The following is a 16,008-nucleotide window of genomic DNA, read 5'->3' as shown; positions in this document are numbered from 1 at the left end:
CTTCTATTAGAGCATCTACACATATGAGAAATGATGAATTTTTGGTTCTCAATTATTCAAATAGAATGGATGCGACTTCTATTAGGGATGCGGCTTCTAATACAGATTTTACGGTAGTAATGATCACGTTTCAATGAAACTTGGTACATAGTTACTTGAGGACTGTGCAGAGACCTAATTATTTTTTGGGTAAATATTTATGCATATTAATCACCTTATTAGCATACTTAGTTAATTTTCAGCTTTTCACCTGATATCTCAAGTACTAATCATCACATTTCGATGAGACTTGCGACATAGATCTTCTAGGACTATGCAGAGACCTGATTAATTTTGGGATAAATAATTATGCATATTAATAACCTAATTTGCATAATTATTTAATTTTTTGCTGTTCTATGGCTGTTGCACTGATGTCTAAAAAACCACTCATTGGATTTTTATTAAACTTTTAAAGAGTACTCATCACATTTCAATGAACCTAGGACCATACACCATATTAGTTTTTGGTAAATATTTATGCTTCTTAATCACCTAATTAACATAATTAATACTGATATCTCAAGTATTGATCACCACATTTGAATAAAACTTGGTACATAAATGCTCTAGGACAATAGACAGCCTAATTAATTTTGGGTTTAAATCTGTTCATATTAATTCTCTAATTAGCATAATAATTAATAATTTGTTGGTTCTAATCACATTTCAATGAAACTTGGTACATTATTAGTTTTACACTTAAATCTGTTCATATTAGTTACCTTATTTGCATAATTAGTTTTCTGCATTTCCATCAATATCTCAAGTTCAAGTAATTTTAAATTAATTTTTAATGTGTCTCCAATACTCTCAGCACTCGGGAGTTCTTTCTAAGCTTTCTTTGATTTTTTTTCAGATCAGATTGAAAATGGCAGACTGGTGGCCATTTTGTTTAAACAAATTCAGTACTAGGGTCGGTCATATCTCTGACAAGCATTGACCAATCACAACACAAACAAACAAGCATATATCCTATAAGCACATGCATTTGTTTCTTGATCAAATTCAAGATGGCTGAATGGTGACCAACAATTCATCAAAATCGGGCATTTCTGCCATTCTGGAACTGGATCTCGGTTGTGTATGGACATATTTCATTTTCACTTAGAATGTCCATTAAACATAATGGCTCTTTGATGCACATCATTTTTTTCACAGATTTGAATTAAAATGGCTGCCTGATGGCCATTTTGTTTTTATCAAACGCTGATTTTAGAGCAATATTGATAACATGCCTTGACTGATCATGTTGAAAACTTTAGACATACATATATATCATGTAACACATTTACACATGCATCTGATTCAGAATCTGATTCAAGATGGCTGATTATCAATTTTTTTGCTCAAAATTCATTATTTGAATGTCATGGGCAAAATAATTATTTGACACTAATGTTGACAGTCACTAAAAACTGGACGGGGACTTGACAATGACAATGACTTGCAAAATATGTGTATGAAAGCCTGAGATATATTTTGCTTAAATTTATCACAGTATTGTAGTATGTATGATTTTTCCATTTCTTTTTTCTTTTCTTCTTTTATTTTGTTGCCGTTCCGAAGGTTTAATAAATATTATTATTAGTTTTATTATTAGCCATAATTGCTGTGACATTGTATTGTTATTTCTGTTTCCTCAGCGTAACCCTGATATTAAGTTGTACGGTTTACCGTGGACATTTCCTGGCTGGATCGGCAATGGCACAACATCACCATATGCAAATCCACAATTAACCGCTTGGTACGTTACGAAATGGATTCAAGGAGCCAAGCAATATCATAATCTGATGATTGATTATATCGGGGTAAGTTTATATTTCGACAACTTTTATTAAATATTTGTATCACTTATTGTTATTACTGTGGTTCTGAGAGTTATTCAAACTTGACTTGACAGTGTCGTTTATAGCATGGGATTGCCAATTTTTTATTTACTAATCTAGTGTACGTTTTCAATAACCATCCTTCATTTCTTGAGTATCTCCATTGCATGTGATTCAAAAAATATTAAAACAAATCCAAATAACCTACTCATGTATTAAAATGAATGTGTTTCATTTTGATAATCTGTAATTTACCCTTGTTAAGTTTGATAACGGAATGATCTGAAATGTGCTGGTGTCAATGGAATGGTGCAGTCAAAACCAAAATATTTTACAAAGTAAGTTACAAGCCATCTTGCTGAATGATTGACTGTCTGAATAATGAGAGAATGGCGAAAGTCAACAAAGTCGCTCGAATGCTGTGAACCATGTTGACAAAGTCACGAGACTACACCTGGCCGAAAATTTTAAGGTTGTCCAAACGAAACACTGAGCGTAGTTGATGTTGCCACCCCCGAATATAGATTCACCTACAATTGAAAAGTGAAGTAAAGTGTCACGACAGAAGTCGCTACACACCATTTCCCCCACTATGGTGAATGAAACCCAAGATCATTTACTCATACCACAATGGTTCACATTGCTGCCATCACGTGACCTTCTTTTTACAAATAGAAAGAATACCGGTATATGGTAATTATATGCAAATTAATATGCAGATTTATGTAAATCATGTAACGCAAGAACTATTTTGGATTGTGAAGAACACGGATAATGCTGAGAATATAAAAATGATGATTTCATTATTTTATGAGTATGCAAACAACTGAAAAATTGATGAAATAAAACTTGCGTTTCCCCCAGCCATTTAGACAGTTTATTTTTCTGACAGACCTTTATCATTTCTTTTTGCACTTGTGCTTTGTGGTTATCAAGTGAATATGGCACTGGGTTGTTTCCTAACTAGCAGTAAATATGTCTTGTGTCCATTTTTTCAAATGGATAAAATGTGTATCATTTAACCTGTCGGCAACTTTTCTTCCATAGCGGTTGCTGTTTTACTGTTCTGAGTAAAGTGTGAATGTATACTTCACCCTTTCACAACCAGTTCCTTCTTTTCATCACAAATTCACAAAATAGTCCAGTTTATAGCCTGCACTTTCCTTCAGAAGTCAAAAATAGCCAATTGTTTTTAAATAAAAACTGAAAATTTACTCAAATTTTGTCTGTTGGCTCCAAAATTAGGGTTCTTCTGTAGAAATATTGAAGAATATAAAAAAAAAAGTGCAGACAAATTTTGGGCGAGAATTATAGGTATATATACCACCCCGGTTGCACATCAACTTGTGGCTATTTTAAATTCAAAATATTTGTCATTATTTGTACTTTACACAGGAGCTTTACAAAGTTTAACTCAAATTAACATATGCATGATCATTATTGGTGGGGCTTAACATTAAAACTTCCAAGGTCTGGATATGGTACAAGATGCTTTGTTGGTCCATGCAACTGGAGACAAGTGCACTTATAGTCACTCCATGCAGTACTAAAATACAATAGAAATACTATGGAAAAATACAATAGATATTCACAATACAATAGATTATTCACAATACAATAGAAATACAAAATACAATAGAAATACAATTGATGAAGTATTTATTTATTTACTCTTATTTATACTGGTTTCACGTACTACCCATTAGCTCAAAGCTGCTTTGTGGGTCATGGTGTGAATGACTGAAATGAGGCACAATATAAGAATGACTTAGGTGTGGGCCGGGGAATGGGTGGGACAACAGTGAACTGATTAGCAGATAAAGTTGGACAAAAGTCAAGGATATCTGGCCTTATAACACATATGTTTATTTTATACTTTTGCAATTACCGTATTTGCTCTATTAGAAGCGCATATCCAATAGAAATGCACATAAAAACTGTGTTTGTTTTTTAATGAAACATTAGATTATTTGTTTTGACAATAGAAAAAAAAATAAAATACTTTATTTTAGCTGGAATTCATTTTCACCGATTTTTGACGAGTTGAATGTAAAGTATAGGAAAGAGATATAATCGCTGGATTTTATTTTCACTGAATCATTCCTTCAGCGAAAAATAGTGAAAATAAAGTATTCTACAGTAACTCTGTAAATTATGCAAGCTAATGCACTACCAATAGAGCAAGTACGGTAGTTTAAAAATACTGCCACAGAATGATACATTGTATAAATACAATACATTTCTCTACTGTATAGCAATGCTGATGGTAAAACAATTGCAAATAGTTGCGAAGATGGGGGTCATTAACATTACTATTGACAATTTTATCTGGGGTCAAAATGCTGTTTCTGAGAGATTATGTATATTCTTAATGCACGATCAAATAAAGGTTTTACTGTCACTTACATGTTTTCATCTTTTTCATACTAGTATACAGGTACTGTCAAACTATTTATTTTCACTGGTATTTAATATTGCTATTTTGATGCAAACTTAACAGGAAAACAATGAGTTCTATTGTTATTCTACAAGATCATATTTAGCGAATTTCATTTACAAACAAAAATACTGTAAAATACTTTTATTTTATCTGGAATTAATTTTCACTGAAAAGACTTTTGGTATTTTGTATGGAATTTATATTTACTGATTTTTGACAAGTTGAATGTAGAATATAACAAAAAAAAAGGTATATTCGCTGGGTTTTATTTTCACTGAATCATTCCTTCATTGAAAATAGCAAATATTAATTCTGAACGAAAATAAAGTAGCGAAATTAAAAACCAGGTAATAATTAATGCATTTACAGTAATGTCACCATTTTGCCACAAGAGGGCGATATGTTGTGAACGTAAATGCTAGAAAAGTTGGTACAAAAATATTACAGCAAATTGTTGGCCTGTCTTTCTGTCTGTTCATCTGTGAATATGGATGTCTTTTTGTTCCACCATTATTTAAATATGTCACAGCATTCAAAAAGACCAATAAATCTATCGTAATCTCGTCTCAGGTAAATCCATGGTGGATATTTCATTTTACTTTTATTAGATCCCGAAGAATTTAATTTAAAAAATGAAGCAGCTGCAGCTCAAATAATGTTTGTGTCAAAGTCTTTCTGATTAATCTTGTCCTTTGAAAGCATATATATAAATTGTGAGTGAAGGCAACAACTGAGTATTTAATTTTCAATGTATTTGATTGGGTGAGCAGGTGTGTGACCTTTGACATTGCATATCTTAAGGCCCCAACTCTGAATAAAGTAATTTCAATTATCCATCTGTATCTCAAAGTGTGTGCCTGTGGCTTTATTGAAAGGTCAGGTTCATTGCCGTGAACAAGCACACTGAGATATATAAAATATTTTATCACTGGGAATTTATTTTAAAATGTTCTTGTTGCTTGGCAGAATATACTGTGGATGACTTTAATAGTTAGACTAACATTTTTAAAATAAAAACTACAATGAGGACCGAAACAAATATTTCTTGTCATCATGTTTATCAATTAAAAAAATATGCATGCCAAAGCCCTTTTTAAAGTTTTGTGTTAGAATTCTTGGGAAAATTAATCATTCCTGAGGAATTTCAGAAAAAATCAAATAATTGTTTAAATAAATTGTTAATTAATTAAATAATTGGTTAAAGGTGATTCACTTTCACTAAAAATAAAATATTCTTCAGTATTTGTGAACATAGGATGTAGTCAAAATCAAAATTATGATAATCTCTGCAGATTTTTGTCAAATTTCATTGAAAATTGTATCTATTTTTAGGAACTTACTTTTCATTGATAATCTGATTAAAGTAAGATCTTTGTTTGGGTATTCAAAATTTTAGTTTATTATTTATTTTATAGATTACTGGTAGTTACTTTTAGTTTCTGTGATTGATCAAGTTATCTGCTTAGTAATGGCGAGTTATATGCAAGTTTTTATTTGAGTTGCTCAGATCTACAGGTTCAATGATCAGAAAAAAATTACAATCTTGCCTTTAAACGGTCTTTCAAAACGAATGAATAAAGAAATACGTAGTTGTCCAGTCTATAGCATTCTCTTCCTTTTGCTGCATCAGGGCATAACTGTACCACAAGTGCACAAAAATAAAAAAAAAATGTATTTATTGTATCATATCTATATACAGGAATTATTTTTTCTACATATCATTAAATGCAAATTAGTGCAAATATGATAAAATTAAAGCAAATATTATTATAATATTTTGAGAGATGTGACAAATTGTTTGTTTCCAGATTTGGAATGAAAGATTATATAATATTACGTATGTGGAGACATTAAGAAAAACTCTAGACAGTAATGGGTTAAACAATGTCAAGATTGTAGCATCTGATAGTCATTGGGGTATTGTGGATGATCTTCTCAAAGACAAAGTATTTTTTAACACTGTAGATATTGTTGGGTAAGTACATAATTACACAATTGTTACCATTTTGAAAACGGAGTGTCGTCCACGTTGTTAACTTATGTAGTTTTTCTACTTTGAAGCTTCTGTATATTCTTGAACATTAAGGTTATATTGACATCGAATAGAATCTCATCACTGAAAGAAAATGTTTGCCATTTGCAATTTGCTCTCATTTTATATCTCATAAATAAACAAGCAGGAATGAGAATACTGCAAAGTATGCACTCAGGCAGTATGGAATCACATCAAAATACTGTATTCTTGTTATAAACTTTATATTATCAATACGCCTCAGTGAACTCGTACAACGCTGTCTTGGAAAACCTCTGAATAATGTGTTAGATGACCCTAACACAAGCAAATTGTGTTTAATTATTCTCTTCATTTCAGAGTTCATTATACTGGTACACTGACTGTCCCTGATGCATTGAAAACCAATAAACCGCTGTGGTCCTCAGAAGACTATAGTACATTTAATGATAATGTCGGTGGTGGATGTTGGGCTAGGGTAAACCCACTATAATAAGTCTGTTAATAATAACAATTTTGTAGACAATGTACCATTATTGGCCTAGATACAGAACATTAAATTTATTTAAAAAAATAATGTTGGAAGTAAGATTGGAGATAAAGAAATTAAATATATATATTTTTTTTCTTGTTTCAGCTTTTGAATCAAAATTATGTGAATGGTCACATGACAAGCACCATATCATGGAATTTAATTGCTAGTTACTATGACAAAATAGACTGGGAACGAGATGGATTAATGACAGCCATTGAGCCATGGAGTGGTCATTATGAGGTCGCTAGCCCTATCTACGTGACAGGTAGATAAATCTCAGTGTTATCTTTTTATGCCCTGGCACAAAGTGCAGATGGGTGATATAGAGGTTACCCTCGTCTGTCTGTATATACATACATACAAAGTCATATCTGGAGCACGATTGCAGATAGAGACATTTAATCACATTCTCCTTCCCAGAGTTCCTTGCGGTTAGATCACCGAAAGTATATCTGCCACCACACACCGCCATTTTGTGGTGAAACACCACAAGACTTATACTACGCGTATCATTCGCGTATTTTGGTTATTAGAGGGCTCTCGTGTTGATTTCTTCATTCTAGTAAACAAGTTTTAAAATATTTTATCGATAGCTGATAATGTTTTTTTCGTAAACATACTGAAAACGGTGATATAGTTATAATTTACAAAAGAAAATAATTTCATCGCGGAATAACGGTTACTAAGGTGTTACTCGGTTCATCAAACTGAGCGTCCTGTCGATTGCCATGCGAAGAAATATGAACAAACGAAAGCACTTCGTAGTATTGACGACTAAATCGTCCTACTATCACATCGTTTGTGTTACAGAAAGAAAAAAAGAAGCTTCTAACTTTAAAAACAGCCAAAATCTGTAAACAACGCGTACACATTCGTTGGGTTCGAAAATCGAACACTTGCGTGGCAATGTTTTGATGAGCGTCTTTGAAAGTAGTACCGCTGTGACGCATCGACCAATAAACGACAAGCATAAGATCGCGTGGTGGCAGAGATATATTCGTGGAATAGAACTCTGCCTGGGAGATTGATTCAACCAGTGCTTTATTGAAGCACAATAGATCTGATCAACATATTGAATGACATTCATGATCACATGACCTCATTAAAAATGCATATTTTAACCATATATGGTATGTGACCCTTTGAAAACTGACCGATATAGACATTCAACCAGTGCTTTCATTACATAAAACTTTCAAAACACATGTCATTGTACTATGTTTCTTTTTTTTATGTGTTCAAGCTTCAATAACCTTAAATATACGAACAAATCTTGTTATACCTTGGTGACAAAAGTGGCCCATTTAGATGACCTAAAATGAACTTATTTTAATATTTCTTGATAACTTGTGCAAGAAATCAACCCTTAAGATTAATTATTAAAAAAAATTCTTAATTTCTGGTTAATTAGGTTAATTAATGATTAATTCACTAATTTTCATATCAATGAACTGATTCAGGCATTTCTCTATTGCTATACTATATTTGTTCTATGTAGAAGCACATCACAGTATTAGCTCTATTAGAAGTGCATCTGGAAAACTGTATTTACACTATTAGAAACACATCTATAAAAATAAGGTCACAAATACAGAAATTTTAATTTATCGTACACAGGATCAGAAAAATTAAACTTAGTTTTGACTCGTATTCATTCCCATGTGCAAATAAAGTGGGAATTATATAATAAGCGGCACTTGTAGAATTTAGAGCCACCATAAAATACGGTAAAACTCAAACTTCTTTCACTGAATAAATTTGCTTCGATCCACATAGCTCACACTTCACAGTTTACGAAGCCAGGATGGTACTATTATCCACATGGCCACGGTGTTAGTCATCTTGATAAAGGTGGCAGTTTTGTTGCTTTAACCAATAGCAAGGATCTAACAGTTGTCATAGAAACCATGGTAAGATGTTAAGATATTCTAATATTAAAATAATGTAAAAACCTGTATATTATTTAACTTGAGTGTTTCAAACCTCAGCTCATTTGTTACACACCTGGCTCGAAAAGCACTCACTCACTCCAGTGCTTAAAATTTGGTATTGAATGTTTAAAACGCAAATAAAATTAAATATTTTTTTTATGCCACCTTAATAATGTCATCGATATGTATTTTGTTTTAAACAGAGTCATGATCATAGTATCTGTGTTCGTCCACCATTACCCAAGTACACAGTTGACAAACAGAATGCAACCTTCCAGTTAAAGGGATCTTTTGTGAGTATAACATATATTCTATGAATTGAAACTACAACATTTTTTTATACTAAAAGATGACTGAAGCAGATGGAAGTACAGTTGAAAGCAGTTTAAGCCAAATTCAAATTTGGTCACGACTGTGCTTGTGTGGTGCATTATGGGATATAACTTTCTATTGTATATTCTCAAAAATGTGGAAAATTGTTATTACTCTGGAAACTTAATAAACTGAATATTACGACAATTTATATATTTTCTGTATTCTAAATGACATTATAAGTCATTTGTAATAATGAAAGAATAAACGAAATGACATGCTTAAGATAGAACGCTACGCAAAAGTCAAAATATTTCTTCATCTTCATATATTTTAATATTTCATGTCACAAGGATGAAAATGAATCAAATTATGTGGTCACGGTACTCGGTTTGGAAAAATTTGATCAATAAAACACAGTAAAAAAATAGCATGTTTTGTGGTTTTTTTAGAGAATATTACCATTGTTACTTATGGCAAGGTTATATCTCAATTTTGTTCAGTGAGTCATGGTGAAAGTAGGACGTATAGTTTCTTACAAGATACAATATTTTTAGTGGGATTTTAACAAGTCATTGTGGTGTATGGAAACTGCTGCTAAAATGGCATTTTATGCTATTATTATACCTCAAAAAACTGATTGACAGTGAACTAAAAAAGTTCACATACGGTTGATTAATACTAAAACGAATAATTGCAGACAGATTTAGACACAAAATATTGTCACTACTATATACGCCTATAAATATGCTATACCATACTACCTTACATACTCCTCAAAACTGACAATAAAATGTGTACAACACAACAATCACATAGCAGTGTGGTAGTTGCATATGACCCACAAACAGTCGTTCAATAGCTACCTGGAGTTTAATGTGCCACAAACTCATTTGGGAGACAATTCAAATGACTGTATGGCTGCAGGATCATTCATTAGTGGACTCTATGTGGGGAGCCTTGCTCAAGTTCAGAAGCTGATTTACGTCAAATGCTTTAAATACAAAGAACACTGTATTCATAAAAATACCGATAAAACTTTAAACCAGGAAGTCATCTAAGTATTGACTTCAGCTAATATTAAAAATTCATTACAACACATAAAATCCAGCTAAATATTTACAAGATCTTGATATCGTGAAAAACCAAAGACAAGCGTCTTTGGGTTTAAGGTAGCGGGACTATTATTTGCATACTTGTTTTCATCTTCTAATTGTGACTAAATGACTACAAATAGACCCGGGAAAGTATATATTTTTAGAATCGCCAGACTTCAAGCTTTTCACAAGTGTATTTTGCATGCCCGTATCTGCATTCTACGATGCGTTACTCAATCAAAGGTGAAACATTACTTTTTCTGTAAAAAAAATAATTACGCATTTATGCTGGCGATAAGAAGTATTTTTTTCACTTTTCCTAGTTGTTCAATAGTCTGGTAAATTGAATGTGTCTGGTCAGTTTTATTCAAGCAACGCGTTTTAAAAAATAGTGTGCTGAATTTCAATTACTGTTTTAGTCACATTGCCCCCAACTCAAACCACAACTCGTTGGTAAATAATCGATGAAATAGTTTGTCTGGACACATTCAAGTTCCTCTCGTTGTCACCTTAAAGCTGTGAAAATTTGGTGTTAATCCGACGACAATAAGTATACGTTATTTTTTGTTAAAGACCTTGTATTTTGAAAAACATAAACTCCTAGAAAACGTCCATGAAGTAACAGCAACGATTTTCAAGCTTGTTTATCGGCACAATCAATTTGTTTTCCCATCAAGGTCTGTTTTACCATGTGTAGGGGTATTCAATTGTGTAAGGCTATTGGAAACCAAAAAAATAAAGGAATGGGATAGCTATAATTGGATAAATTCGGCATATGAAAACACCAAAATCAATGATTTTTTTCAGTGGCTGTGTGACCCTTGTGTCTGACACATTCATATGCAAATGACTAATATGTGAAACAAACAGGGGCGGAGACAAACCACTCGAATGTTTGGAAACACTCATTGTGTGTCAGATAGCTACTGATAACACATCCTAACATTGCTTTGTCTTGAGTTTATCTTTGAAACTTATAGGCACACAGATTAAACCTGTGTTGTTGATTTTAGAAAACACTACTGAGGCTGCCTTGCTTCCCTTCAGAAAATATACATTTTAACCAACTTACATGACATTCTATGTTATGTTGACTTTATCATATGAAAGTTTATAGTGCATTTCATCAATTAATAAATAAATGTGAAAATGGTAATTTTCAACACAAATAATAGTCTTGCTACCTTAAGTCCTACTGCAGTGCCAGCTAAAAACCCTCCAAATGAAGTACTTAAATACTGGGAAAGGGGGGACACATCGCCCTCCAACATATACCTAACTGGGCGGAGGAGGATCTTGTAAAAAATTGCAGATTTTCACTGATCCTTGATGAAAAAAAGTAGCGAAAATGAGCAGACTATAAAATCGTGAAATTTTACAGATGAACCAAAGCTTCTGATTGGTTGTTAACTGAAGTGGTAGGACCCTTGTTTTGATTGGTTCATATATTCATAGCCGAAAAGATAAATTACAGGCACTGCAAACTATGATTTTTGCTCTGTGGGTTCTTCCATAAATTACTTAAGGGTATAGCTGTGTCTCTCTGAAGCCCTATTTATATTTATAATTAATTAATATTTTATATCCATACCAAAATAATCATGATATTTATTTGTGTTTAACCAAAACACGATAATACAACTTAAATTTAGAAATCTATTTCAAGTGAGAAAGGTTTAAAAGCGTAAAACAATTAAATGAGGTTATATCACCATGTTCATGAAATGTCAAAACATATCATAGAAATACCTTGTTGAGAAATATATGTTATGTCTTATATAGAAATATATGTCTTGCAAAAAAAAAACAATGTCTGTTCACTGCGAGATTCAGCGTTATGTGTGTACAGTACATATGGGATCATAAAACATAAAAACAGGACAAACAAGAGTCGATCATAACATCATATGGGATTCAACAAACACAAAATTAATTTTTATGTATTTCCACGCTGAATGATGTGTATTAACATTTAATGATTGCCAATTTTGTTGAAGTAAGAGTATCTCAACAACATATTCCCATATTGAAGATATACCACTATAACAAAGAAAAATTCAAGTTCTAGTTTACAATCAAATCATTTTTGCAGCAGATGTATGATCCGCGTCTAAAATGACACTGTCCTGTTTTTCAGAATAACTATCGGTATTAACTAAGTAATGACCTTGGGTTTCTTCATGCAATGTCTGTTTGCACGTCATGCATCCAATTTATGTTAACATACGGTTGCAATATGCACTACTGTTCTCATCGCATTATACCACTGATGTTTTTCTGGGATTTTGATCAATCTTCATTAAATTGCCATCAGCACCTTTTTGATTAAAGGTCAGATATCAAAATAATGATTAAAAATGTTTTTTTTTTTTTCAAAAAGTTTATTGCTAAATTATAATCTGATACTTCAAGAATTAGGCTTTTTTAAAAATGTGGAACTGTTTATTGCTAATTACATGTTCTGATACTCCACATGTTTACCCAAATTTGTACAAAGTGACTGTACATTTCAAGGAGTTCTTCATACAATGTATACCTGCAGAAACTAGCTGTTCAAATATTGAATATTAATATGGGACTCATAGTGAAGTATACAACGCATGTAAAATACATTGTTTATTTACATGAAATTTGAACATGTGCTGCGAGACGACCACCGCGCTTTAATGTTTTAGACATTTTATACGAAGGATGATAAAATGGCAGAAAATTATGAATTCAGACAAAAAAAACATATGACAAAAACCTTCAAAATCATCTATGCATAGATTGTGCATCCCTATTCCTTGTAATGTGTATGAATTAAAAGTAAGCTTTCAGAATATATTTTTTTTTCTCGATAAACCTTTTTTAATTTGTAGGCTGGTATTACAGAGCTGTTCGTCTGGTATACCAAATTAGGATTCAATGGAGATCCATCTAAATTCTTTGAAAAGCAAACTCCCATTAAGGTAAGATTCTGGCCCAACAGTCCCCTCTATTCCATACCTGACATCCCTGCAATTATAATATTCCAGTCCATATCTATAAATAAGCATTCTTCCCAGTTACTTACTTACCTTATTATTTACAATTTCAAGCATGTGGCATACCTTATCAGAATAATAGTTTTCTATAAATTTAACATTTCTACATTTGTGTTTTGCCTTCTGTTACAATTTAATGAATCTATTAATCACGACTAGGTTGTAAATGGCACATTTTCATTGTTACTTGGCGTGGATGAATTATACACACTAACAACACTATCAGTCGGACACAAAGGTCAATATCCTAACTCGCCTGCATCTGAACCATTCCCATTACCATATTCAGATGATTTTGAAAGTAAGTATTCATGTCGTTGAGTTTTTCCAACTACAAATTTTTTCTCTTTAATTTTGGCAATTGTTTGTAGAACACAGGCATCAACCATAAAATAACAGATGTCACAAGAAGGTAATGCCCCTGTATTCAACTACTAAGTATGACCTTGGCATTTTTATTTTGTCCTGTAGTATTTTCATTGGTTGTGACTCAAATTAGCTACATATTGATAATTTACGTTTAATGTATTTCACTAAATCTGGAAATCAACAAAAATCAACCTAGCAAACAATGATGAGTATATGAAGCCTGTTTAACCTTGAAATGAACAAAAGATTTCTTGTTTGTCACCACAAGAGGGCAATATGTCATGCTCTTTGCCAATAGCCTTATGTTTTTTTCCTGTTTATTTATCTGTGGGAGTTTTTACCAGTTGATATGTTGAAAGAATAGAAATAATAATATATAATAATAATAAGTACTCTAATATGTGAATATTTTTTTTTAAATACTAAACATTGTAATGAATACACTGCCATATAAAAAATTGCTATTAGTGTTAAAATGTGGTGAACATAAATTGTTGGTTCGTAGACCTTAGTTGTTTTTTCTAAAGTAGATGATTGTTCACATAAAAATAGGATGAAACTAAATGAGGTCAAAGTTGAGGCAAGCATAATTCAGGGTGTCAATTAATAAATTATTGTCACTTTTAAATCATTGTTATTCAGAATATGCTGAGTTCAGCGAGGCTGACTATTTTGCTGACCAATCAGGCGTGTTTGAAATACGACAGAGTAACGATCTCGAACATGGTAAAGTAATGCGACAGGTGGTACCGCAGCGTCCCGTTGTTTGGTGTAATGACTCAGATTCTCCAACATCAATAATTGGTAATCATAATTGGTAAGTTACAGTATGTAACGTAAACATATTCCATGGTATACAAAAACTTTGACAATCACAAGGCTATAGTGGTTGGTTCAGCTCTAAGCCTGGCTAATATTTTCAACTATCACACATAGTATGGGCTGGCTCTTCTGTGACACCAAGGAAAGCAAAATACTAACTGATAGTATTTCCAATCTTACTATTGGTCGATAGCTTATTATGTTCATTTGAAAGATGTTGGTGTGCCTATGCATTTGTAGATTTCTATGAATGATATTATCATGCCTATATGCATTATTCAGGGGCCTCTGAATGACCTTACTGTGCCTATGCATTATTTGTAGAGGTCTCTGAATGACCTTACTGTGCCTATGCATTATTTGTAGAGGTCTCTGAATGACCTTATGGTGCCTATGCATTATTTGTAGAGGTCTCTGAATGACCTTACAGTGCCTATGCATTATTTGTAGATGTCTCTAAATGACCTTACTGTGCCTATGCATTATTTGTAGATGTCTCTGAATGGCCTTACTGTGCCTATGCATTATTTGTAGATGTCTCTGAATGGCCTTACTGTGCCTATGTATTATTTGTAGAGGTCTCTGAATGACCTTACTGTGCCTATGCATTATTTGTAGATGTCTCTGAATGACCTTACTGTGCCTATGCATTATTTGTAGATGTCTCTGAATGGCCTTACTGTGCCTATGCATTATTTGTAGATGTCTCTGAATGACCTTATCGTGCCTATGCATTATTTGTAGAGGTCTCTGAATGACCTTATGGTGCCTATGTATTATTTGTAGAGGTCTCTGAATGATCTTATCGTGCCTATGCATTATTTGTAGAGGTCTCTGAATGACTTTACTGTGCCTATGCATTATTTGTAGATTGTCTCTAAATGACCTTACTGTGCCTATGCATTATTTGTAGATGTCTCTGAATGACCTTACTGTGCCTATGCATTATTTGTAGATGTCTCTGAATGACCTTATCGTGTCTATGCATTATTTGTAGATGTTTCTGAATGACCTTACTGTGCCTATGTATTATTTGTAGATGTCTCTGAATGACCTTATCGTGCCTATGTATTATTTGTAGAGGTCTCTGAATGACCTTACGGTGCCTATGTATTATTTGTAGAGGTCTCTGAATGACCTTATCGTGCCTATGTGTTATTTGTAGAGGTCTCTGAATGACTTTACTGTGTCTATGCATTATTTGTAGAGGTCTCTGAAAAGACCTTACTGTGCCTATGTATTATTTGTAGAGGTCTCTGAATGACCTTACGGTGCCTATGTATTATTTGTAGAGGTCTCTGAATGACCTTATCGTGCCTATGCATTATTTGTAGAGGTCTCTGAATGACTTTACTGTGTCTATGCATTATTTGTAGATGTCTCTGAAAAGACGTTACTGTGCCTATGTATTATTTGTAGAGGTCTCTGAATGACCTTACGGTGCCTATGTATTATTTGTAGAGGTCTCTGAATGACCTTATCGTGCCTATGCATTATTTGTAGAGGTCTCTGAATGACTTTACTGTGTCTATGCATTATTTGTAGAGGTCTCTGAAAAGACCTTACTGTGCCTATGTATTATTTGTAGAGGTCCCTG

General features: G+C 32.7%; 1 protein-coding gene across 1 annotated transcript in view; it reads left to right on the top strand.

The window, feature by feature from the left end:
• LOC100376265 (galactocerebrosidase-like) overlaps positions 1 to 16,008 on the top strand; it is a 39,252-nt gene that overhangs the window by 17,606 nt on the left and 5,638 nt on the right. Inside the window, exons 4-12 of the mRNA XM_002734904.3 lie at positions 1,686 to 1,850; positions 6,117 to 6,283; positions 6,680 to 6,797; positions 6,957 to 7,119; positions 8,631 to 8,764; positions 8,989 to 9,078; positions 13,056 to 13,145; positions 13,380 to 13,521; positions 14,232 to 14,406. Of these exons, the coding sequence (XP_002734950.1) occupies positions 1,686 to 1,850; positions 6,117 to 6,283; positions 6,680 to 6,797; positions 6,957 to 7,119; positions 8,631 to 8,764; positions 8,989 to 9,078; positions 13,056 to 13,145; positions 13,380 to 13,521; positions 14,232 to 14,406 (1,244 nt within the window). The remainder of the gene's footprint in view (positions 1 to 1,685; positions 1,851 to 6,116; positions 6,284 to 6,679; positions 6,798 to 6,956; positions 7,120 to 8,630; positions 8,765 to 8,988; positions 9,079 to 13,055; positions 13,146 to 13,379; positions 13,522 to 14,231; positions 14,407 to 16,008) is intronic.

The sequence above is a fragment of the Saccoglossus kowalevskii genome, chromosome 10 (genome assembly GCF_978046115.1).
Source record: "Saccoglossus kowalevskii chromosome 10, keSacKowa6.1, whole genome shotgun sequence".
In the NCBI taxonomy this organism is placed as follows: domain Eukaryota; kingdom Metazoa; phylum Hemichordata; class Enteropneusta; family Harrimaniidae; genus Saccoglossus; species Saccoglossus kowalevskii.
Note: the sequence above shows the minus strand (reverse complement) of the source record. Positions and strands in the feature narration are given on the sequence as shown.